General features: G+C 41.8%; 1 protein-coding gene and 1 long non-coding RNA gene across 3 annotated transcripts in view; both read right to left on the minus strand.

Annotated features, from left to right (window-relative positions):
* Nucleotides 1-371: 371 nt before the first annotated feature.
* The window catches only part of stxbp6 (syntaxin binding protein 6 (amisyn)), a 38,926-nt gene continuing 12,212 nt past the window's right edge, over nucleotides 372-27,085 (minus strand). The window contains exons 3-6 of one of the 2 annotated variants that reach the window (XM_029138798.3): nucleotides 19,472-19,602; nucleotides 19,198-19,363; nucleotides 12,887-13,044; nucleotides 372-2,376 (exon numbers count right to left, since the gene is read on the minus strand). In XM_029138798.3, coding sequence (XP_028994631.1) covers nucleotides 2,338-2,376; nucleotides 12,887-13,044; nucleotides 19,198-19,363; nucleotides 19,472-19,602 — 494 coding nt within the window. In that variant the 3' untranslated portion in view covers nucleotides 372-2,337. Of the gene's footprint in view, nucleotides 2,377-10,065; nucleotides 11,458-12,886; nucleotides 13,045-19,197; nucleotides 19,364-19,471; nucleotides 19,603-27,085 lie in introns of those variants that run through there. The other variant, XM_029138799.3, reaches the window with a different exon arrangement.
* LOC121201965 (uncharacterized) lies at nucleotides 13,730-19,191 on the minus strand. Its single transcript, XR_005897213.1, has 2 exons — nucleotides 16,868-19,191; nucleotides 13,730-16,478 (listed from the first exon to the last, which is right to left on the minus strand). It is a non-coding gene; the product is annotated as an uncharacterized LOC121201965 (long non-coding RNA).

Raw genomic sequence — 27,085 nt, forward strand, 5'->3', positions numbered from 1 at the left:
AATCTGCACAGTGTCAACACTCAGCACAGACAAAGCTGGAGTCTAAAAGTAAAGATGGGACATCCAGCTCTTATGCACTGTTTCTTCATACTCTACACACACAATGTGACAGGGAAGGAGCACGGGGCGCACACACACACACACACACACACACACACACACACACACACACACACACACACACACACACACACACACACACACGTCATCAAAATGCAACTGTCAGCATCCACTGTTCTGAGTGTTTTGAAATGCTGACATCAGTCAGGCAGTCAGAACTATTGCAGCTTGCCAAAATGTTTGCACCCCTGTTTACCTACTACAATAATTTGATGCATGTAGTCCTACTGTATTTCTGTTTTGACACAAACATGAAAATGGACAACATGCAGACGGGTTCTTGCAAAGTCTCTATTTGGTGTTTGTTGCACTAAACAGACAGAAACAAGAACGCTAGTGAATGGGGGCAAATGATAAATATAAAATTAATTAGGTCCCAACAATCCAGTTTTGGCAACTGTACAGGGGAAGTAGGAACCCTAGTCGAGCAAATCACCGTCCCAGTGAAGCAAAATGTATCTCAGAGCCTTAGCACCAGCCTGATGAACATTATAAGAAGCAATTAACCAGCTTCCCTCTTTAGCTAATTGGAGATTGAAAGTGTGATAGTCATTAGCAGCTCCCATTTTCTGTTCGCTGCCGCAAAGGAGAGAGGGAGAAAATAAAAGATATGGTCAACAGTATGGTGTGACTATCAGATGGAAATGTCTAGAAGTCAGAGAAACAGCTCATGAATCACCCTGAGCCGTTCTCTGGTATACAGTACATGTACATCTGCTGTCACGACTTGGGGCCACAGTAGCAAGTCAGTTTCTTCCAGTGACGGAAGGTAATGAGAATTATTAGGACAAAACATCTAAGACGGGCAGCAGCAAGAGAAACATATGTTGAGAGTTTCGATACAGGCTGACGTTACACATTGCCCTGCTCAATATATTTGGTACAATCAGGCTGTACAACTATGGGTCCCTTCATTTTTTGAAGTTCGTTACAGCCAGTTTGATGCTTGTTTGTAATGTGTGAATCTGAGACGTGAGGGTCACTGGGCCTTTTCAGAGGTTATTAATAAAACATCTAATCAACACCTCCAAAAGATAAAGGGCCCAACATCCTACTAAAAATGACTTGGCCTAGGTTCAGGGCTGCCCAGCTAAAAAAAGCTTCTGCCATGCCAGGGATGACTTCAATATGGAGCAAATGTTCTACTAAAGCATGGCTGAAGCAACTTTGAGCCACGCCTGCCATCGCCACCTTTCTTCCTTTCTGTGTCTAAGGAAACTCAAAACCACTAGACCAAAGACACATGATGTAAGAAGGAAAAAATATCAGGAGAACCAACACTTCGTTCCTATTCAGTTCAACTTACAGTGTGCTAATTGCAATGACTCCAGCCTTTGACTCATTATTACCATAGATGAATATTAATAAACATTCAGTACCTATTTTAATAAAAATAATAATTTACAATATTCATCTTTAAAATTAAAGGTTCAAATAATAGTTAGAATTTGCCTCATTCTCTCTTTAAAAATCTTTGCAGAAAGAACCGTTTGCATCTTTAAAGATTTTCTAAAAATCTGCTTAAATATGGACTCGCCCACGCACAAACTCTTCCCCTCAAACCGTGCAAAGGACTATCGCAAAGCAAATATGCAAAACAATGCCGACACCTCCGAAATGCAGATTTACAAACATATTCCAAAAGGTTGACAAGACCTTTACATGAATACAAATGCACACGCATACCTTATGCAGAACAAAGAGCACACATGAACAATGTGTCTGCATCCAAGCAATCATGTAAGCTACAGGATCACACACAGATAAATGCATGTATTCCTTTTGGGAATAAAAGTCGACAGTATACAGAAATTAATACCTGGATCAATTTAAACTGATCTGTATTCACAGAGTGTTGTGGATACCAATAAAATGCAAGAAGTATTTATTGCAACATCTCTTTGGCTCTAGCTGCATGCAGCAGTCCGACTGTCGCTGCCTGTTTGTCAGATGCCGCTTTGATGACAGAATTACTCCTCAACACCTTCAATCTTTATTTGGTGACATACCAGGACCTTCACTCCTGACATGGTGTGTTTGTGTGCATTTACAGCCCAAGGACATCCATGCGACATGCACTAGTTGTCATGTGGTCGAGGGCGCTGTATGTGAGTCATGCGCGCAGGTACTTGTGCATACGTGGCGCGTGAGAGAGGAGGACGAGGAGAAATATCCCACTCCCCCTTCCAGCACCGGACGTTTCCTCAAGGTCACAAATCAAGCCAGGTGGCTATTTGGAAAGATTAAGGGCACGTCCTGAAAAAAAAAGAAGAAACCAGAGGCACACTTTCAGCAGACACCCAAGATTTCTCACATTGGACTTACAGTATAGTGTCTCCTAAACCCTTCAATGTTACAGTACACCACAAAATGATGGTGGTTGGAAAAAGGAAGAGAAACTGCAAAAAGGGTGGGGGGTGGAAAGAGGCTGAGCGTAATCAAGACAGAGACATTAAACCCCCACTAGTCCCCCTGACAGATGCGAGCTAAGGCAACATGCCAGGGAGGCGCTGTCTTAAGGTGACAGGACCCTGTCATAGTGAACAAAATTAATATAGCCATACAGTACGGCTGGTGGAGAGCGGCGGATCCAGAGCCACCAACGCCAAATAATCCTTGTGACGCTATTGTGGGACATGGTTTTACTGCTCTGTAAGACTGGGAGCGGGGGGTGCAGGAAAGGCCGTGCTGAATACACCCCCACACCTCCTCGTCTAACTGAGCACAAACTATTTCTCTCCCAACCCCTGAATTCTCCAAATGCAGTGATGCAGACGTCACCTTTCCCTCGCCGTGAGAGGACGAGCCTGGGCAGACACGGGGAGGTGATGGGAGGCAATTAATTGGAAATGTGCAGCACTACAAGGTGTGAGGTTAGACTTAAATGGAGCCCAGCCAGCTACACAGGCTGGGCCTAATTGTTTGATTGATTGGCCACAACCGCGAGGCATATTCCTGAAGCCCCTTTGCGCCGATCAATGAGTCAATGAGCGCCTTACCAAACCTTGCAGCTTCCCCGCTTCGCAATTCAATTACCATGGAGGCCTTGGTGGCCCCTTACTGCAATTGTGTTACAACCCTGGAGACACGACTACCACACATCTTTCTTTCTGATCCGGCTGGGAGCTCATTGCGGCAGATACAGGTTAGGGGGAAGGGTGTGCAGAAGGGGGGAGGGGCTGCGAAGAAGCAAAGGAGGAGGAGGCTTTATTAAATTGCTAACAAACACTACATACTGTATTAGACACAAATTGAGTTACTCTCCTAATCTGTCATTTAAACACATTAGCTGGTGTTGTGATGCATCAGCAGTATTGCTCTTCGTCGGGGGATTGAGGCAAACGGGAGAAAGGCGGGGAATGAGAGGAGAAAGAAGGGCAGTAATGGCTGTCTGAGACCAAGAGGCACAGGAGGAACTGACATTTTGTCAGAAATGCAATGAATAAGGAAAGGTCACTGAGGGCATTTAAGAAGCCAAGGTCCTTCTCATAATGCTATTTATTTACGTATGTAAACGTATTTACCACTGAGCCCCTGCTATTTCAATATCAGCATGCACATTTCCTTTATAGTACAACACAATATGGGTTAATACATAAGATGTCAAACATACTGAGGAATGTTGAACTGAATGAAAAGGTTCCTTTCACCAGCGTGAAACACGACAGCTAATCAAAACTGCCAGGCCGTGACGCTGTGAACAGGTGATGGGTGGCGTATTAACAGTTATTACGTTCACCCCGCAAAATGAAAGTTCAGCTGCACCATTCTAACGCTGGCCTACAACAATCTCCAGGTTTCTCCTATAGAGAGGTCAACTGACTCGTTTGGACCCAGGGACTCCTGGAGATCCACTACGTCACCCAACATCATTTTTATTCAATAGTATTATTATTATGATTACGTTCATGGTTTTATTTTATGTGCTGGAGGCTCCTCTAGCTGTATTCTGTAAAGCCAGACGACGCCAGCTCAGCTGACCCAGCCCGAATCACATCCTGAAAGCACAGGTCTGCTTAAGCCTCGGCGCAAGCCCGGACGACAGGCCACCCTCCCTTTCGTCTGATGTAGGAAAAAGACCGTGGCTGTTGTTTCAGCTGCATTGCAGTCATCCTGAACGCGTTCATATTTCACTGGGGAAGGGAGGTTAAACTGAAGTAAAGGAACCGAGTGTACTGTGGAGGGACACCTGCATCAGTGAGGATTAGAAGTAATGATTTGTCTCATCTGCCGAGACAGTGACAAGACATATTAGAATTCTGTTTACGTCTATCGACCCGACTAAAATTAAACTATTCACGGTCGCATGCAGTCCTTCCACTCACTCATTCACAAAGCTATTCATTAGACATCTCTCCTCTAATCTCCCCTCCTGCAGTTTATCGGCTGAGCAGGTCTGAACTGCACGCAGCAGCCATTCTAATAAGTGAGCTGCAGCAGGTAACTCGCTTTCCTGACACCCACTGGGGAGGGAATTAAATAAGACGGACTTGAATTTATTGGACAGTTGACCTATAAGCACCATAGGTGGCGAGTTGAATGGACAGAGGAAAAAAGAGCTGAGTAGAAGTGAGGTATGTGAGCAAGACGGGAATTTAGAGCAGAGGAGATCCAAAGAGAGGAAAACTGTCAAAGTGACAGATGAAATGAGAGAGAGAGAAAGAGAGAGACGGACACAGGCAGATATGACGAGGTGTGTCCCATCCGGCCCACTTTTCCCAGCACCTCCTGTCAGTGTCTGCGTGGCCTGGCCCTAATCCTCCCGTCGAGCCACCGTTTCTGCTGCCCTATGCAAACGGGACTGTTTGTCCTGCCTCCCGCATTTCCACGCGGTAACAGCTTAAAGGGGGACGTGTAAAGTAGACGCTTTGTATGTGGATAAAACACTTTCTCTCTTTTGACAATCACTGCAGAGACGCGCCGCAGCCAGGAGTGGATGAGGCAGAAAACAGGGAGACGAGAAGGATGAAACAAGTGTTTATGATACTGTGAGAAGAACTGAAACGTGCTGCAAGAGGCGAGGACCACTGAGTTCATCAGTGAATGTGATTAAAAAGCATAGTGTTTAACCTACATACCCTATCTCCAGCGATTCCCACTGAGAAAGACCCCGTTATCTGCTAATAGACCTCGGTAATCCCTGAAACACGCGTGTACTGCACCCGGAGTGAGACACGCATCATAAACGATGTTTATTAATGGCTGCTCGCAACGAACCAGAAATACGATCTACCAGTCCACTGATTAATGCTAAATAAAAAGCCAGCTCAACACAATCACAAGCAAAAAACGCTGGCGTCTATCGCAGCATCCTTGAATCCCACTGATCACTTAAGAAGCTCCATCAAACGAGTGTCACATACAGTGCAAGTGCAGACCGCGGGCCATTTGGGCAGAGATCAGAGTGCGTAGAGAGATTGTAGAGGACTCGTAGTGGAGATCAGCAGTGTGACCACGTCCAGAAAATTAGATTAACTGAATTAGAGGGATTAGATTGACTGTAGCTGGATTGGACTGGACGCCTTTAAGGAAACAGAAGGAGGAAGCAGCATGGCCCACGCGGAAGGCGCAAAGAAGTTTCTTTGGGAGTTGTGGGGGAAAAGTCGTATTGCGGTAAAGAGCGTAGCGGAGGGAGGAGGCAACTCAGCAAATATAGGTATCCTGAGTAACTTTTAGGGGCTGGAACGAGCAGCTAATGCTGTCGCGGCCGGCCCTTGCTCCTAAAGGTTCAGCAGGTTCTTCTGCTCCACGGGAGTCTGCTTGAGCTGCAGTGCCCCTCAGTGGTGGAGCTAGTGTTTGCATGCAGGATGCTGAGCTTAATATGGACAGCCCAAAAACAGCACCTTATGGATATAAGGCTCAGAAGATGGAGAACTATTTGACTGTTTAGAATAACCTTTCCTTGTGCACTATTTGTCCTGTTTCAGCCTCTCCTCTAATAAAGACCGTGCTCTCTCTCTCTCTCTACTTGTTTGGCAACACCTGTGATAAGAAATCATTTTCAGCCCATTAACCAAGACAAAACTAGTGTCGGGTATGAAAGATTGCTTTTTAGTGCGGCTGTAAGTGTCTGGCTGAGTGAGAACGTACAGCACGAGACGACAGAGCCCTAAGCAGGGAGGACGGAGCCTAAATCAATATGATTAATTCATGTTAATTGCTGCCCCCCGGTGCGAGCGCCGCGGCTGTCGTTACTTTGCTGATGCACGGTTTTAGGTGCTGCATCTTTGCCCGGGAGATAAATCTCCTAAGTCAATAGAGAGACAGATGCAAAGTCCTGCTGCTTCACAGCTTGGCACTGCAGTGGCCCACGGTTCAGACACAGAGGAAAAACCCACCAGACTTACAACAACGCGTCTCGCTACCACCCAGTCCTCCAGTGGAAATTTAGAGAATATTAACAAGGCTGCTGTGATGTATCATAGACAAATAGGAAGTGGCAGGTTTTGTTATGAATTCTCCCTCCCTGCATATTACACCATGATTTAGAGGCTCCGTGCAGCCTGCGCTGCAAAGCTGTCTCCCTATGTCCTGCATACTGATGTCCTGCTCAGTCTGCGCAGGGACCCACAGGATCACAGGCTTTTACCAGTTGCTTTAATGAGACTATGCATAATACAACAGATATTATATGACTGTATAAACCAATTCATGCCAAGCACACAAACAACACAGGGCTTTAACCAATCACTACCCTCCTGCAGTAACGGATCAATCGGAATTCAGATGGACAGGAGCTAATGTGTAAAGATAATTAACAGCCTGCAATTAGTGGAACCAATAACAGTACTTTATGACCTCTATCAGGAAACCAAAAAGTGTCAAAGTTTAACACACTTTTCATTCAGTGATGTGCGTAAACTAATTTGCATTAAAACACAGTAATATTTAGTTTCATGTAAGCATTTAAAGATGACTATTAATTCAACATTACAAGAAATCAAACTAAAGCTTCTGATAGAAAAAAACTATGTAAATTATTTCAAATCTGCACCTGATCACCTCAAATGGAACCAGAGAAAACCTGAGACCCACTGTGTAACTAATGTGGCCCCTTCATCGCTACAGTGGAGGGAGGGACATTAGGTGCTACCAGAAGACAGCGCTTGCATTGCAGACGATCTGCTCCTCCACTCAAGTCAATATTGGAACAGCTGAATACACTGGGAGAACGGTCTGCGCTAATGGTGCCGCACCATGAGACGTGCAGTATGACAAACACAAACCATCAACTGTGGGCTTCAGTGCAGCATCATGAGTGGCTGTGTAAACCTCTGCATACAGTTTGCTGGGAAGCGTACTGTAAATGGCATAAAATGGTCCACAAGGAAGTGGGTCACTGCAGATCTCTCTTCACGCCGATACGTCATTTACAACAGAAGCTCCAAAACATCCATTTGGCTGTACTATATATTACATTAGGTCATCTAATCTGGTGTAAAATTACACATCACACAAAGCTCAGCATAAAAAAAAAACTGGTTTACAATAGGTGAAGACGTTTAACAGCTTCAGCTGAACAATAAAAGTAAATGATGCAAGGTAGCGGCAGAGATAATGAATGATCACTCAAACATGGCTGACATTGCACTCCACAGGAACTCGCAGGCAGAGGATAGAATGGGGAGGATGGGTGGCCCGATTTAGAGCAAGCAGCTGTTGCTGTGCTTTCTGCCTCTCTACACATCTGCCAAGTCATGTGGGTCGGGCGCTGGGGTGACTTCCTAAGCACGCTGCCTCCCTCCTAAGTCTGCTGTATCCAACCACAACGCTCCTCCTGCATAACACTGCGGGTAAATGAGGCAGCTCCTGCTTTTTCCTACCAGGTGACTATTCAGAACAGCTCAGACGGGGAAACTGTGGCTTCAACTGTATGCGGCGATGCAAAAGCTGTTATTTACACGTCCCGAATCAAGCTGTGCTTAGTTTCGTGCAAGCCTCAGTGTTTTGCCACAGCGCTGCCCATAATGCCCACCAAGCAACGCCGAGTACGATTACATGAGAGCGTGTCAACATGGCTGCTTGTAATCTCATTCAGCACAAGTCGGTTTATGCTCTGTATGAGATGTACAATCCAAAATTGCAGCGTGTTTGGATAAAATGAAAGAAGCCGAGAGGCGCTGAGGAGAGCAAAACCAGAAGAACAGAAGAATGAAATCAAAGGGTAAAAGATCAGCTGGTGGTTGATCACTTGATCGAAGTGAGGAGAGAGAGACACTACTTCAACTAGAGAATGAGAGAAATTATGGGATGAATGCCTATTTCTAGCTGAGGTCAATCTAAGGATCCAGAACAACAAAATAAAGATTTTGAAAAAAGCTAAAAGCTGAATGGCTGAAAAGTGAGAAATGGCTCCAAGTAAAAGAAGAGCACTTTATACGTTTTTCTTATTTCTGCTAAACCTATGAAGATTGTAGCCTCTGTATTGCTGTGAGTTGTGTGAGTGAAATCCCGCTGTCTGAAAGACCTTGGAGATGCATGAGATTGAACCTCCTACATTGGGGCAAAATCCAGTCCTGACTAATAGTACTACTCAAGAAACACTGCAGAGATTTGTATGTAATGTAATGAGAAATAGAGGTACAGACCCAATTCATTGAGCCCTCTCACCCCTGGGTGGACCTTGTACAGTAATTACTCCTGTGGAGCTTCTGGGAGGTTGACAGATTAAAAAGGAGTTACCCCCAAGGCCAGTTGGCCAGCCAGGCAGCCACCAAGCATCTCTTTATGTGCAACCAGCTCGCTGGCTGACAGGAATGTCAATGCACCACGTCTGGCGACACCTCAATGGAACAATCCCTTAGTCTTATGGTAAAATCATTCAATACATACATACCCACAGCAACACATGAATGAGATAACTTAACCTGAATCTATCCTTTATTCTACATACTTCCTTACAAGCCATAGTGATTACTTTGATAGATTAAACATACAAGAGATACCACATGTAAAATATGAAAGAAGCTCATTGTAGATTAAAATAATCATCCCTGTGTGAAAGGCAGTCAACATTAACGTACATCTATGAGGCTGGTGCGCCCTCTAGTGGTACTAATAATTACACACTAGCAAACATGACATTTAAAATAGGTCTGCGACTCTACAACTAATGAACCAGGTCACGTTGTCATAACTAATCATGTCCAGGTGTCAGGACATGAAGCAGGAACTGAGAACAGGAGTAGAAAGTGGCAGCCCGGTGGTTTGAGGACACAGAGACGGACAGGCAGAAGGATTTAAAGATGCCAGGTGCGTTTTAAGAGCTGGGAGTAATTGATGCGAGTTGGCAAAGTCACATGGGGTTTATGGGACAGATAGCTCCCCGTCCGCAGCTGTGAAGCTTAGGGGAGGCGTTCCCGTGCCGCGTGTGCTCTGCTGTTTATCAGACTGACAGGCTGCTCACATACTACTAAAATAAAGAAGATGAAGGATCACGATGACGATAACAATGACTCTACTCGTTCCACTTGTCTTTACTGTACATTTACTGCATAGCTTCAACAACATTACTGTAAATGGGCCAAACCTCAGAGACTTATACAGTATATGCCAAAAGTACCAGATAATGTAAAGTTTAATGTGTGCATGTAATATAGATCAGGACGCTGCAAATTTCAGTCATTATTACTATTATTATTAATTAATGGTTTGATACTATTGCTTTATTTTTTGATTGGTCTTGTTTTTAAACACGCCACATGAGGGCAGTCTTTACTGCAACATTCATGCACACATTGCTCTTAAACACAGACAATAAAACCTTTGATACTATTAACCTTGATGACTGATTGATTACCTGGAGCAAGTATTGTTACTAGCGAAAGTAATGTTCTTTTTCACAGTTAGAGTTACTGACAAAATCAAGTATTGTCTGCCACTATTTACAAGGGTAATAGAAGACAATAGTAGTAGTATTTGTAGAGATGAGACAACAGTAAAAGAGGCTAATAAAGAACCATTTTATTGTGATAGATGTAACATCGTACAGTGTTATAGCGATCAATGTCATAAAAACAATATACTGTAGTAGCATGAATCTGAACTGAGCACATCAGAGAACCACACAGAAAAAGACCACAGCTCACTGTTCATTTGTGTTTGTGAAGCTGGTTAGAAAAAGGACACAGAGTGATAGAAATTTATTTTTTATTAAAACAATGAACATCCTAAGTGTTACGAGGAATAAAAGCACATCAAGAGCCAGCAACTGAAAAGTTCTCTATGAACCTAACAGCGCTTTGCAAGATAAAGTTTTCAGTGCATTGTAACTTTATGTATTACAAAATCCAAAAATATAAAAGAAATCTCAACTGTGAAGGATGTATCTTGTTAACGAGAAGCCAAAGTTAGTGAGAGAGAGCTGACGTGAACTACTACAGGCCGCTGCTATGAGGGACAGCGCTTCATTAATACACACATCATTATAATGATGAGACAGCATAAAGCAGGGGTACTGTATGTCTGATGGTGAAGTACAGTATACCCATGTGTGGTTTCAAAACATCCCATCATGATGGGACAAAGTGGGTCCATAGACATCGATAACAGTACTACAGAACGACATAGTTTGCGTTTTACAATGCAGAAGCTGGTTTACTGGACTGTCTCCTCTGAACATAAATTACTGTAATGAAAGAGTCTAATCTTACAACAGAGTTCTTCAAGTACACTTCCAAAAATGTTGGCAACTGTATATTTGTATAACAAAACATGTTGTTTTGGTTGTTTAAATGGCAGGAGGTCTAGGAGAGGACTAACATGTGTCACCACTATTCTACATCAGCATAACCCACTCTGTCTAATTTGCTGCTTATGAAACAATATGCTGGAAAAACATACTGTTAATAAAATTTTGAATGGAAAGAAAAATGAGATGGTGAGGAGTCAAAGAACGCTGAAAATAAATGGAATGCTTTCACTTTCTAACGTTCAGATGTAGTGTTTGGTGTAGGGCTCAATAAATTAACATACCGGGGAGACGAGCTGCATCTCGTCTCTGACCATGTAAAAGCTAGAAGGGTTTTGAGTGAGCATGTTTATCTAATACAGTCTTAGCTGTGGCTTAATGTCTTTTGGCAAACAGAAGCCTCAAACATTCTGAAGTACAGTACTAGAGGTCACCTCCCCTTTGTTAGATGTGAGCATTTCAGAGGATGCAGCGGAATACAACAAAACATTATAATGCTAACACTGTTAACAAAGAGAAATTATATTAAAACCTTTAAAAAGAATAAACCTGCAATCCTCCTCCTCTACTGCGACTGGCGGATGGAGAACCCCCCTCCCAGCCCAGTTGGTTTTGGCAGTGGTCTAACACTTGTGCTTCATGGCCAGCTGTAGAAAAATTGGGGTGGGGGTTGCAGATAATACCATGAGAAAGTCAAGAAGGTGGTTTGGTTTGTTTTACTTAGAACAAAGAACAAATTGATGAAACAGTCACAAGCGCAGTAATGAACACAATCTGTAAAATGCATATTTGGCTAATTGCTCCACTAACCACAGGGCCTTGGCTCGGTGCGTTATCCTTCAGGCAAAGACAAGGCTACTTCGTTTATTTAATTAACAAGAGCTTATAATGGGCTTGGCTGGAGGCTCATTAGAAAGATGACCAGGGCCACAAATCTTATGCAAAGCTACGGGTGTGGACAAGTTAGGATGGCAGACAAGCATACAGTACACACACACTCACACAAACACACACTCACACGTATAAAGTACGTTGCTGTAGTTTGAGAAGAGTAAAAAGTGAACAAATGGTGGCAGTTAAGCAGCACAGACAGCTCTTGATTAACTAATACATTATTTCAAAGCACCTAAATTACAAAGTGAGATTAGTAATATGATGAGTAGCACCGTTTCATTTGCAAAGATCTACTTGCAGCACATGCAGGCAGCAAATATAGAAAAATCTCGTTTACAATAAAATGGGTTCAATCATCCACCATGCCATGAAGCCAAAAGAAAATCATGTTCCTCCATCTATACCTCCACCAACTGCTGCGCAATATGTAAGAAGCGAATGATGCACACACTAATGACAAGCAAGCCAAATGAGAAACACTGGAAAGCGAGTGAGTCCTCACAGGGGTTCCACAGCTATTCTGTGGAAACCACAGAATAGCTGTTCAGTAGCTGCCTATTGCGGATTGTGCATTTCATCACAGTGAGGAAGATCCTCTATGAGCAATAAGAAGGGAATGCAATCCTCTACAAGTGTCTTTCGATGTCATGCCATCACTATAGAGGCATTATACACCAGTCATTCTTTGGGTAGTGGATGTCTCCACTATTAAAGTCAGATCATAGTCTGTCTGCCATGTCCATCAGTGAGGACCATGTCACCAAGAGATGTTATTTAGTGCTATTACAAAGACAGTTGAGGTAAACTGGGTACAAAGCACAGGTGCTATTTTGTTGTCTGTTTTGCAGATAAAACAAAGAACATAATGATGACAGTGTAATTAAACAGCATGACAGTAATGAGACTGTGTGACAAACAGGTAAAGGATAGCTGGAGGATACGGGAACAGCCCATTAAGAACTACAAAAGGACAGCAAAGAAGGAAAAAAGCCATTATCAGCCCAGAGCAGAGTTCTGTTTAGACGAGGGACACACTGAAGCTCTGTGAACTTTAAAAAAAAAAAAAGCCTTCAGGTTTGATCCTTCACCTAAAATAATAAAGCTAGCCTCACTGTTGACGGTTGAACTGAAATGCACGCAACGAGCAGAGCGTGCTCTATGAGTCGCAGCATATTGCCTTACCTTGTGTGCGGTGACAGCGAACTGTTCGGCACTGTTCATCATGTCTGCGGTCCTCTCCTCGGCCCGACCTAATCGCTCGCCACGCTCATTTAGAGCCTGGCTGGCCTTCTGTACAGCACTCGTCACACTGTCTGCAGCCGAGTGGAGTATACTGTTACCTGGAGATAAGAGAGGGGAAGACGGAAGGGAAAGAAATTAGAAAAAAAAAAAAAAAAACACACACACACACGACAACATGGTGAATATACTGCAATCGGTGACTTTGAGCATGGGCATCAGGTCTTTCCATCAGGTCTGACTTGTAAAGTTGGCTAATGAGTTTTCTTCAAAGCGGATTTACTTCAAGGAAAGATCAAGTGAAATTAACCTTTTCAAACTTGAACGTGCTGAACTCCAACACATGCATCACCGGATTCCGTGTCATGATGTAATGTTTTTAGGAAAGCATGTAATTCCCGGTGACATGCTGCACTACCTCTCATGAATTTTTAATTTGCCGTTCCATCTCTGTGATTAGACGGCTCTTTATTAAACTGTGGTGAAATATTGTTTTCTATGAAAGCCTTGAGGAGCTGTAGTGGATAGAAGACAGAACATCCTCCGACAGCCATGGAGGCAAGGCAGATGCTTTTTTATTTTGACAAGCTATTAATCTACCACATGTCGGGAGTGCTGCTGTTATGTACTATGCTAACAACAAGACATGAACAGCAATCTTCTTGCTCCCCTCTCTTTGTGGGCATTACAGTAACTCCAGCTGGGTATAATCTGTCGATTTATGTAAATGTATCTGCAGACACTGACTGCATTGTTTTTGAAGCCTAGTGCGGCTGTGAACAATGATGCAAATGAATATAAATTTAATATTCACTCTTTAAAAAAATGATTTTTTGATGACCACAGGGTGATACTTTGTCTATGTATGAGGATAAACATTTGAAAGTGTAAAAATAGCGACATGTGACACAAAGATTTCGGTGGAGGACCAGCATTAGGTTTTCCTCTGTCTGTATCAAATCAGTTTGAAAGAACAGGCAGCGTGAACTTGGTACCAACAGAATTAACTCTTGACAAGCGTGAATTTATCCCCCCTGGTAGGAAATGGCAATATAGTAAGTATATGTCCCACAGCAGCGCGACAGGCAGCATGAATGACAGATAACTGGGACGGCGCTGCTACAGTGGGCTGTATGAGCACAAAAGCAGACGGCGGGCCAGCTGGTGTCGCCTCCAAATAAGTTGACTCGATAAAGTCAAAGCACTTCCTGTAGACACACCAGTTCCGCAGGCAAAGTGATAGATGGAGGTACATACAGTCAGCTGGCCATAAATTATGGTGAATGAAATGGTGCTTCCTGCACATAACATCTGGACCCATAATAGAAATTCCTAAAATTCAGTTCCAACAAGTTATTACAACGTGAATTATGTATGTTTTGATATTTTAACACTTAACAATGAAAAGCAATTCTTCTCCTGAAGGAAAAAAATGTGTCTTTTGATCTGCTGCTTTTGATCCAATAGAAAGCAAAGACCTTTTCACCTTCAGACAGTCTCTCTTTAATCCTCTCCTCCTCCAGGGCAGCCCAGGGAGTAATACACCCATTTTCCCAGCAAACTCCTCCACGCTGCACACTGTGTGAACATGTCCCTTTATTTTCCTTCCTAGGTATCTTTGCTCTCCACTTCCAGAGATCAGTGGCAGGCGGCAGCGTGGGATCACCCAGCGCAGAATGTAATTACACAAAAGGCAGGGTGGAGACGTTGTGGAGAGCTTATGAAGGGACTGCAGCATCAGGAGCCGAATGAAACGTGTAGGAGTAGATTATGTTATGTGGCGCTTTTGCTGTGAGCCACAGCATCCCTACACTTAAAATAGGAGTTGCTAATCCATCATGTTATCAGCGAGGATAACAGCATGTCTTTTATGCTGCTTTTGGCTTCACTGATATAAATTCAATCTGCATGTTAATAAGAAGCGAGTTACATTTTCCCTGCTATTATAACAATGGTCCACTGGCAGCCGCTAATAAGGGCCTTTCTACCAATCTCTGGTCCGCTCACATTGTTGTGAGAGCAGTCTACAGCACAAGGTCGAGCCTAGCACATCAATGACACGCCTCTCTCAACAATGCAAGAGGAATTTTGTTGCTGTACCCCATGATATCATAATAAGCCGTGGTTTCTTCAACAATGGAGCTGGACAAAAAGACAAGTTGTTTTCTGGAGCATGTTTTACACACAAAAAAAAAATAAAGCAGAACACGGAAATGAAAACATCATTCAAAGTCAACCCCTCCCTTCTTATACCCGACTGCATTCAGGATTCTTTAGACTGTTCACTGCATTACATTACAGAATGCACTGCTGTGGCACTAAACACATGTATATATAGACACACAGGAGTAGCTGAATGCAACATGTCAGATACACTTCAGATATTCTGATAGCCACAACACATTTATTTCAAATAGATAGCATGGTCGTCTTCACCGTAACACCCATACACAAAAAACAAATCAGACGAACATGACATGCTACAGTGCATTTAATAGTTTCCAGTCCGGGAAAATACATGATCATATCAGCACTGTGCTACTGTAGCATGGTGCCGTGGGGTATAAGATGCGTGGGTGTAAAAGAAAAAGGAAAAAGTCTCTTCCAATGATTCAAAGTAATTCTAAGCAAACTTAAATTCACCTCAAAACATTGGCCTAAAACATTGGCCCTTTATTATTATTTGCTTGGACCTTTGTTTCATACTCTACTTATTAAAATAATTCATCACTTAGTTCACTGTATATTTACTTGCAGTATTGTTCTCAAAGAGCACAGTTCACGCAATGCAGTTCTTATATACTGTATATTCAGTGTAATTTCTAATTGTATCTATATCTGCTCCCACATCACAGTTGTATTCATAGTTTAATACTAGTATGATCACACAATGAGAAATGTGTCACAACAGTCAGATGCCTTCTGCTTAACAGAGTGGCCACAGTGTGTCCACCGCCACACTAAAGCCTTCAGTCAGTATTAGAGTTAATGCCTGTATGACTTAAAACACTTTGACTGGTGACATAAAATCACATTAAAAACCCATCTAAACACGTTTTGCACTTTTAAACCCATCAGGTGCATGAAATGTTTGCTTTAGCAACAATAATGGACCAAATAAATCATAACCTGCATCATTAAGAATCACGACTGAAAAAGTAAGTCTCCCACAGCATATAAAACAAATTGATAGGACAAACTTCTAGCAAGCAAAACAACAAATATAACTGAATGTAAATGAGTAAATGTAATGATTCTACCTTCAACTAATTCATGCAAATGTTGACATTACCCACAGCTACTGTAACAGGAAGAGCAGCTGCAGTATCCTTAGCAACCACAACACACTATTGCTCCAAAACCTTCAGTCCACCTTAATGCGTTTTTGTTATATCCAACAGAGTAACACTACTTCTCTCTTTATATGAGCGTATGAGACAAAAACAAGCAGATCACTCTGGCCTTGACAGTCTTTCATGAGGAGAAAAGCTTGACCTTGCGTGCTCAGTTGGCCTTTCGTTTAGTCACTGACATTCTGGTTAGAAATGCAGGCACAAAAGACACAAACGGCGATAAAGCTTTTGTTTTCCATGTAGCAAAGTGATGTGCTGAATAGGCATTCATGAATAGCCTATTCTCAGAAACTTTACTAAGCAGATAAATGTCAGTCTCAAGCATTAAACCATCATTAGACTCTTCACTATTAATTTGTGAAAAGCTATACAGGATACAAAAGGAAAATGTTGCTGCTCTCAAACATCGGAAAGTGATGAACCCCCCAACACTGACACCGAAGGGTGAACATAACTCACGGTACTCTTTTGTTATTAGTATTGATCACCTGGAGCACACAAAGCAGCATATTTAATTGTATCTCCCAGTTACTCCATTCAGTCCAAGTAGCTCCACACACCACTGGCTTACCTTGTTTCAGCAGACGGCCGTGTTGCGAAACAAACTCTTTCCTCGCTCTGTTCAAAAACACCTTGCAACGGAAAACAAGCGAATCTACAGCTTGGTCTTCTGTGATAAAAAAATATTGAAAGTCATGGTCAGCTTTGATATTCGTTTTGAATTTGGTAAAGACGGGTTATCATTTTTAGAACAGCAAGGAAATGGGTTTCTAGATTATCAATCGTGAATCTGGTTATTGTTTTATTATTGATATGTTGAGTAAAACTGTAAGTCCTGTATTGTATGTCACACGTGTTAGTGAAACGGTTTCTAAACCCAGCCCAACTTTATCTAACACCGAACCACTTAGTTCACAGGCTTGAAATCGCATTTGAATTCACGTCACGAACAAATGCTGGCAAGATGGACCAGCTCAGCTGGGAACTGGGCTATAACAGGGTGTAGCCCCGGGGTGTGGGCAGCGGCGCCACTTGGCACTGATCAAAACACAATCAGCAAATTAGCTGCTTTTATTTCTAGAACAATTAGACGCCTCATTAAAGACTGAGAATCTGAACTTTACAGCTCCAAAGCTCAAACTGGGCTTTCTCGGTTTACACAGCGCTTCTTTAGGAAAGTCTTTTGAAACAATACAAAGACATGTTTAAACACCCATAAATTGGTAGTGTCAGATGGTTACATGGTATGTCTCTCTATACAAATGCCCTGAATGGATGAGGGGACCAACACCTCTAGAATGGCTGTAGTTCCCCTTCCATTCATTGATTTCATTGGACTGGTGCTCCATCGTCTGTGTGTTTGACCATGTTGATTTAAGGAGCTGCGTTCTGTGATCGCAATCATCCCAGGCACTTCTGCAGGCAGAGTCTCCCACAGTTATGGTCCCACACCTGAGCAGCGTCATGATTTTTGTTTTGCACTGGTGTGAGACTTAAACTGGAGTGGACAGAGTTGACAGGAGCTTGGCATCCTCCCAGTTCCCCCTGTCACCATGTGCGTGGTGAACTGTCAACTTTCTCATTTTTCACACACAGCTTCTTCTGAACAGAGAGTGAGCAGTCCATTATCAGATAATTGCCAGATGGACTAACAGCATGATGTCAATACCAGTTTATACTGGTGTGGCCCTAAAAGGCTATTTTTAATAGGATGAATATTTTGTGGGCAAAATAATCCATACCGCAAGCATTTATGACTTAGATATTATCATACTGTATGAGTATCACCGTGTACTACAGGACCTTCAGTGTAATTATACAGCAGGCATGAGATAGATGAGTATCATTTGGACTCCATAATCCATCCTACCACAATAACCTCAGAGGTCAGCACTTACAGCACTGCTGTATGTATGTGGAAAAAGAGGTCGACTCAAAGTACATGTAGCTCCTGGCGCTGAATAAAACACACAGCCTGATCATTATTAACTAAAGACCAGGTTTCCATGCACACAAAAAGAATAATAGGAATATTTTACACAAATTAGTCCAACTGGGTCATTTCTGAGGAACTTGTGCAACACAGTCGTGGAAATCAGTGATTTGCGCGTGGCTTTTAACAGTTGAAAGTTCACTTTTTTTATATACTTATACTGTGTGTAATGTATGTGGGGCAGATGGTTACAATGCAGGAAGAAAGCTAAGGATGTGTTTCTATAAATAATTCCATGAATAATACAGGTTGAACAGGGCTCAAGGATGAGCCTTGGAGGTAAACAGATCAATATCTGATTAAGCTGCGCAGGATGCTGTATTCTCCACTGTGTTTCACAACGGAAACCAGAACCTCCACCTGCTTGGTTTTCAAACATCCAGGAAATGACCAGTAATAGGGTTTAACTATACATGAACATATTATACATTTAAAACATCTGAAACCTGAATATGGTTTGATTTGTTTTGCTTGTTTTTCCATCTGAGGGATTTAACTGTTGCTGAATCCTAATTAAGGCACTGTTAAAACTCTGCAATGTTATTTTGAAGGAAACCCATTTAAAAAAAAAGACAAAGTACGCCAGGACCATGTAAATTAGGGGAAATGTATTGTTTAGTGTTGCTTTGAGCACGGCTGTGCTGTAAAACCAGATGATCTGTGTGATTGTTTGAGTCACATCTGATGCATTATGTTGGACATATAATTGACCTCACTTTAGAGGAGCACTGAACAGATGCTGTGCAAGAATAAACAGGCATTTTCATACACAGCAGGTGCTGGTTGTCATCATACATAATCAGATTCAGGCTGGCTTACAGCACAGTACGGCAGCAGTGAGTCACTGCACTCTGGCCGGAAATATTAACGGAAGACAGTTATCAGAGGCTTTATTCTTATTGCCTTACCCCCCAGCAGCTTGGACTGACAGTTGACAAACTCCGGTTTCCGCACAGAGCTGTAGCGCTGGCAGGTGTGGTGAAGAATCTGGATGAAGGTGCACTTTTCTCCTGCTGAACTAGCAACCCACTGGTCAAAAGCATTATCGAATGTCAGGTCAAACTCTGGGCAGTCCTTGAAGACAACAACGAGACACGACAGAGGTGAAAGATACTGCATCTCAGCCTTAGTTGTCTAAAGAAAATAAAAAAACACTGCAATGGCACATGGTGGTGTACATACTTTGCTGGGGTCAATGCCGTTCACCTGGCGAAGCTGGTCAATGGTCCACTGTGACCTTTTTACAAAAGCTGAAGATCCTTGGAACTGTTTTACTTTAGTAATGGAGACATGCAACGGTTTCTTGTTGGTCACTGTAATGAGAAAAAAAGAACATCACTGTAAAAAAAAAGAAGCAACTTTGAACACAAATCTGATGATTTGGATGATGATAAATTGGGTCAGGTCACAGAATAGAGCAACAAATGTTACAGGATATGATTTTTAACAAAACAAGAACCACATCATACACCTACCAAGAACAAAGAACAGAAAAAGCAGAGCTGATGTTAATGTTTATCCTGTCAAATTCCATAATTATCCTCCAATATCCAGCATCTTTGTTGTCCTTCTACTGCACATAGAGCAAATCTTTCCATGCCAATGATTTGATGAACATGACAGGACTTGGGTGTGTTGTTCCTGTCAGAGCATAAACTGAGTTTTGTATACAGTGCTGGACACAATTCAGATCATCACTAAAGTGATCCTCCATTGTACTGCTGACTAATCTAACAAACTACATTTAGGTAGTTCTCTCTAAAGAAACAATAAAAAATAGACATCAGAATACATTGAGCTATTTGTTTTGATTGCTATAAAAAAGAGAATTTACAAACACACCCTCCTGTAGATGGCAGCAAATGTATAAATAGCCATTACATTACCAATACTTTTTTCTTTTCACCTCCTGCCAATAATACTTCCATTTTAAGCCAGACATGTTTATTTATGCTATTGTAAACAGTGACCCAGTCTAACATGTGGGCACACAGCTCAATCACCTGCCTTAACTACTGAAGTGTTTGGAATTTGCGTCTGGAATTTCAGTCACGACATCTGAATGTCTTTTTTTATCTGTCCAGGTAACTGTGGGCACTACTGTAGCAAAAGTAAACTCCCCTGGGAACAGGAATGTGTGGTTATGTTTTGTGCGTCCACTTAGAGAGCTTAGCTTGTTAATACTTTAGGCGCTGTCCTGACGCTGGTGGAGGACAAGATATCACACTCTCTCCTCTTTATGAATTTATTTATTTGGCTAAACGTACAGCCACATCTACGACACGCAGGCAAACTGAGTGATCACATCTGTCTTGGGTCACACAGAAGGCTAATAGAAGTTCTAGAAACCAGAACATTCCATAAAGAGGATGAGTGCCTCACGTAATGAACCAGTTGTGCCGAAGGGCAGGAGTCTGGAAACTAAGGTCATCCAATTCGCAGCAGAACAATTTGTCTCTGAGTTACATTCATAGCAGGCAATAGACCATAGAACATAACCAGTATTTTTCACTGGACTGATTAAGCAGAGATGGGCTTGTCGCACTCACTTGATAAGTTACTGTAGGAATAGCTAGCTGGAGGAAAGAGAGATAAGTGTAGTATAAGCTGAGTCTAGCCTCTATGCTATTATGCTGAAATTATTTCATTTACTAGCAATGAATTTCACTATTATGTTTAATTGATATTAACGTATGCTAAGAACTGTAATAGATCACATTTAAAATACTACAACACAACCAATGAATGAGGTATAATAAATTGATAGTCTACCATGTAATCAGCTCAGTCTGTCAATGTGAAGATCAAACCTCAAGCACCGGAGTAACAAATGCATAACAGATGAAAGGCATATTAAATGATATGTTGATTACACTAGAATGAGATGTTCCTGCCTCCTGAGTTGCTTATTTATGACACGAAGGCCTGCAGTGCAACAGTGAATATGTGAAAGAGGTCTAATATCTCAAGGCCATGAAACTAAGTTGTCAACATATCAACACCAAGGCTTTAATCAAACTGCCAGGCACCTTTGAGCCTCTCAATTTAATCTTTGCTTTCAGCTGTTGACTCCTCAGCAAATTAAACTATTACTGAAAATTACTAGCACAGGCTGCAACAAAGTACAAACATAAAAAAGCAGATGTGATTAATCACATACTAAGCAAATCCAATTGATGTACTGTATGACCTAATTTAAGCAATGCTTGATGTCCACTGTTACTATAGGCTTCTCTGAATAATGTTCCATATAGATTCCCCAGCCTCCACCGCTGCATGTACACCGTAGGTGGAGAAATGTCACGTTCCCACCAGGCCAAACCACCTCTTACGCAGACTGAGTGGAAATCGAAGCTCCTGCCTGGGGAAAGTGAAAATGCGTGTGAAACTGATGATCACCTGCTAAAATTAAAGCCGATGAAAAGCGATCCTCACATCTAAAGAACCAATGAACCACAGACGTTCATGGTCTCCCTCACAGCTGGCTGACAGCACTACAACGGCAACACCCCTTCCCCTAATTCAGATGCATTTTGTTTGCAGAGGCAGAGTCATGTCCATATGCTTGTTGCTGAACTCAAGTACTGCAGATGAAAAGGTCAACACTTCACATCTGGAAATCAAAACGTTGAACACAAGAACACAAAAAACCCTGTAAACTTTGGAATCCAGAAATTAGGGAATAACCACAACCACTTAGCAGCTGCCAAAGTCATTGTTTCCATTAGGCTTGATGTGAAAGGAAGGCCATGCTGAGGTTCCTGTCCTGCTCCCTCCTCATGCTCTGATGGTGACATGCTCTCATTTCCTCCAGTGCTCCGATCCCTTGTTGTGCTTGGCCATGTGTGAGCCTGAAGGGAAACTCATACTGTACATCAACATTCTCAAGATCCGTTTTCCTCAAGGAAATAGTCTTGTAATTGTGGTTGTTAGGACAGAAATATGAGCACTGGCAGGATTTCTAGCAAAAGCGGACTTTAATAATCTGATTGTCAGCTGTGCTGTGTGTTTATTATCAAGCATTACGAAAACACAACCCAGCCCAACACGTAGAGCAACACCTGCACAGGCATAACATTTAATAACGCCCCCTGTTATGATTTAACCTGGGTCAACACTGATTTTTTCCGTGTTCATTAAAAGCTAAATTTTATATGGTAGGAAAAATAACCGTTGCTAAACAGAACACAGCGTCATACCTTCAAACAGATCAAGGACAAGTTGCAAGTCAAGCTTAAAGGATGGAAGATTTTTATTTTTTTAACTTCACCACTTCAGATTCAATAGCCTTTATCTCAACCAGGTACAAAATCAGACCCTTCAGCCAACAGTCAATTGGCCTAATGCTCTGAAATTGAGTATACATGAATGTCATGCCAATCTGATTATCATGGCACAAAATACATCTGAAAAGGAGCGGGTGGAAACATCTGCTCATCATCTGGGCAGCTCAAATTCAAGTCAACTTACAGTGAATACCAACAATTTGTAGGATTACTGTTCTGCGTCCGTATTGTCAATGAAGGATGCATCACTTTTCTCTGAGTGATGATTGCAGGTCAGTTTTTAAAGCTGCCCCACTCCACTTAATTTGGAACACACTTTCTTAGAGAAGCTGTCATTACAATGAACTATAACACTGCCTGGACTCGCAACAGCACCAGGGAACAAAGTCCTCTATGGACTATTCATTGGTTTGAAAACACAGTGACCTCGAAAGGCAAGATGGTGCCTATGCAGTAGCAATGTAACAATGGAGGAGGGAGTGTATAAACGGTGGTGGCACTGCCACAGAACAGAAACAGAAAGCGTTCCACAGTAACAAAGCTGCAGTGTGTAGCTGTAACAATTTCACAAACAGTAACACAACAGTTCTCTGGGTTCAGGGAAACAGTTTGACTTAAAACACGTAAGAATGCATGATTTACATTGGTTTCTAACAGCTGTAAGCACTTGGACTGTGACTTGGAGCTGCTAAGCCTGAACCTGCTTTGTATAACCTTGTCTTGATAAATCTTCAAAACTCCTTCGTTCTTTAGAGCTGAAGTCAAAACAGGCTTTTAAAGTAAGACAGCCCTTTGCCTCCACTCACATGTGTTATCCATCCAATTAAACACTCACCCAAGGACAACACACAAAAAGGATTCTGGAGGCTTGACAAATCGTGTGTGTCACTCATTCAAACAGAAAAATGATTCTGTACCAGAGCTTCTTTCATTTTTAAGCACTCTAAGCTCTTAATTATTAACCTGAATATGTGGCTGAACTTAAATGCACAGTGAATGCCATGTTTTGCTGTTTTAATTAACGCCATTTGTATTCATAAATAGGCTTTTTAGCAAACTTTGACTAGAATGTGCTTGTTTTCTAGTTATTCATCAACCAAGCAGATCCTAGTTATAGTACAACAAATGTGGCTTGGCTTTAACTGTAACTGACTTTAATGTAAACAACAGCTTAACAAAAACAATATGTGACTGTCTCAAACACTTTTTATTTTGAAATAATGAGCTGCTGTGTTGACACAGTGCAAACACTTGTAGACATGCTAACCTTTTACCCTAATGTTAGCGGTGCCACATGCAGCTGAAGTGATTGATTTATAAAAAAAAAATTGTCTTGGATGCAACAGAGAAAAAAAAACTTATGAAGAAAAGGTGGCAGAGTAGAAAAGATTAAAACGACACTAAAACAAATATGAACAGAGGAAAAAAAAATTAATTTACACTTTGTCAAGGTGTAGGTCAATGTGTTTCATTCACATTGTGTATACAATCTGAGAGGAAATAAGTCCATCACTCCTTGCTCCATGGGCCACATACTGTAATAAACCAGCGATTCAGGCTAGACCACAGCCCACATAGCAGGCATTCCACCGGGCCCACAGCCCACACATACAGTACAGAAAATATTTAATTACACCAGGGCACTGTCCTGAGGCTTCTCCCATACAGCAATAATGCAGAATGGATTTAGTACTAATCTGTAAATCTATGGCAGCCTGCCTATTGGCCAAGCAAATGTCCTGTCATTACCTGCGGTACATTAAATATCACAGCTTGTTGTGACCATCATACTAACTGTGCATCTACATGTGATCTGCTTATTACTGATTATTTAGCAAGGATTAGTGACCTACTTGTGATGTTACGGTTACAAAATCAAAGGAAAGGAATGGGGAGCAGCTGCTAAAGGCCCACAAGTTTTTATTAGATGGCATAAGGTCAGGATCATTTAAATAAGGAAAAACAAAAAACGACAAAGTATCGAGCACAAAACTTAGTAAATGCAACTTACCAAGTGAAAAAAAAAAACAAGCCTAGATTGACTGACGTGTCAAGATCACAGGTAACAATGAACCGTGGCATCAGGTAGAGCTGATTGACATGATTAGACCAACCAGGAAGCCAAAACAACAGCGCCGCCAAAGGCTGGAGGGACAGCACTGGACAGTACTCTGGTATGAATTAATACATAATGACCTAACCTGGATATCATGACACAGGAACAGTCAAAACAAAGCGCATTCCTCAACACTTACTTCTTCAGGATGACCTTAACTTAAAGTGCCTGGAACCCGAAATCCTTGAAACCAAAACAAACAGTGTCTCATAGTATTCAATATCTGGTTGTAATCCCATATAAATGAAGCATTCACAAATAAAGAGGTCTGTGGTTCATCACAGAAGCATGCTGTACACTCCCTGACTCACTGTCTCACAGGCCTCCAGAGGTCTCTCATTAGAACAGATGTGAAAACAGCAACCTCAAAACATAACTGTAATATACGATTATTGCACTAATTGATCCATTATCAGTTATTCGTTGTTCAGCTATTACTGAATGGTCTGGGGAAGCTGGACGGAGTGTTGTTGAGTGGTTCCAGTGAATTCTACCTTAAGCCCTAAAAAGTCTAAATCAAACTATGAATCAAAGTGATACATGCAAGGCTTCAAGCCAGATCCAATTTCCTCATCCATCTGTTTTCTTTTAGACAAGGTTCAGTGAAATACGGTCTGTTTTTCAGATTATTATTCAACAACTCTCTACTTACTGTACATTCAAGATTGCATTCACTGAATTTAAGAAAGCTTTAAGAAAACAATGTTTTATTGTTACAAATACAAAAAGGTTAAAATTATAGAAAGCTATTGTGACTACAACAGAATACAGCTTCTGAATAAAAATGACTTTGTTCGCTCATTATTTAGTCATTAAAATAAAACATTGGTATTTCTTTGTTCTTTCCGTTTAAAGGATGTGCAGCAGCAGAGGAAACCCTACTGTATCAGTAGCTTTTTATTTACATGTGTGGATGTGCAAGTTTGTTCGTGTCAAGGATTTGGAGAGGATCAGAATCACAGGATCTACCGCAGCACAGCTTGTATTCAGACTGGATTAGAGGTTCAAGTTGTTTGACCTTAATGTCACATTTTCCAACATTGAATCAAATCTTTTGTCACTTTGCTTTAAATTAACTTCTAAATCACATTTTTATGGTAAATAAGATGATGCCCAGCCTCAAACAGATGGATGAATATCACTACTACAGTACACCTGCCACAAAATGCTTCCTCAAAGCAATGCATACAGTACAAAGCAGCACAAACCATTTAAGATGTCAAATAATTTTTCAGACTTGATAGATGTTCAACGTCACAGAGGGACCAGGGATGAATGACAAGCAGCATCGATTCGTCATCCTTAATAGCCGACAGGCTCAATGAAGACTCAGCAGCAAAATCCTCCGCAGGATACAAGACTGCGTGTGACTAAAACCATGTTACATTCTGCTATGCAGCAAATGCACTGCGACTATGGAGTGTTTTGGAGATTTCACTCCCACTACCTCAAACTCATTGGGTTGACCTATGCTATATGCAACCTGCTCCAACCTTAATACGGCATGTACACAAATTAACGTGATATTAATCCTACTAAATGACTGAATGAGGGTTATAGTGCAAAGTTAAAATTAATGTATAATGAACCAATGTCCACCTACGCTGTAAAATAAGGAATGAATGCATCATGACTCTCTTTCTCTCACTCCAGAGCACTTAGTGAGAACAGCAAGTAAATATATCGTTGTCATCCACAGAATGTGCGCACTCACACACACATCTGGTTTTAAGAGGGAATCAGCTATAGGTTATGAGAATGATTTTAACCCATGAAATATTTTTCATATTAATTTGCGCATTTATTCAGAGCAGTAAGACACTGTAGTGCTCACTCCTCCATAGCCTCCTTTGACATCTTCCCCTAAAGCGTTAACGCTCAACACATTCTGGTGTGTGTGTGTGTACTTTGCCTCCCACTAGAATGAAGTGTGCATCAATATCGCACTGTCAGGGAGGCTGCTGGCGTGCTCAGCCATGCCCTTAATATGAAATATCAGAGCAGAGCCCACCCTGGGCCTGACAGAGGAAGTCTCTACAGTAGACCACTATAGCCCCTGCAGTCTTCTGTCAGCAGGCCGGGTCTGCCATACAGCTGCCTGGAGAGACTGAGAGGCCAAGGTGCCAGTACAGATCCTGTCTAACCTTTAAATCTTGCCTAATGCTGCCTTTACTAAGTGGTGTTGGTCAGAGCACCTGCTATGGAAAAGCCATGTTCAAATAAGACTATGTCTATATTATTAAAATCCAACTCACACCATTTTGCCTCAGTTACTCTATAAACAAATGTTTGGTTTATTGAGTTAAAAACATTTTAAAGTTAAATGTAAGCTGACTGTTACTATTTTCTGTTGAGTCAAGTTCAATATTGCAAGTGGGTTTAAATGTTTAGATT

This window comes from Betta splendens, chromosome 22, assembly GCF_900634795.4.
Source record: "Betta splendens chromosome 22, fBetSpl5.4, whole genome shotgun sequence".
NCBI classification, from domain to species: Eukaryota; Metazoa; Chordata; class Actinopteri; order Anabantiformes; family Osphronemidae; genus Betta; species Betta splendens.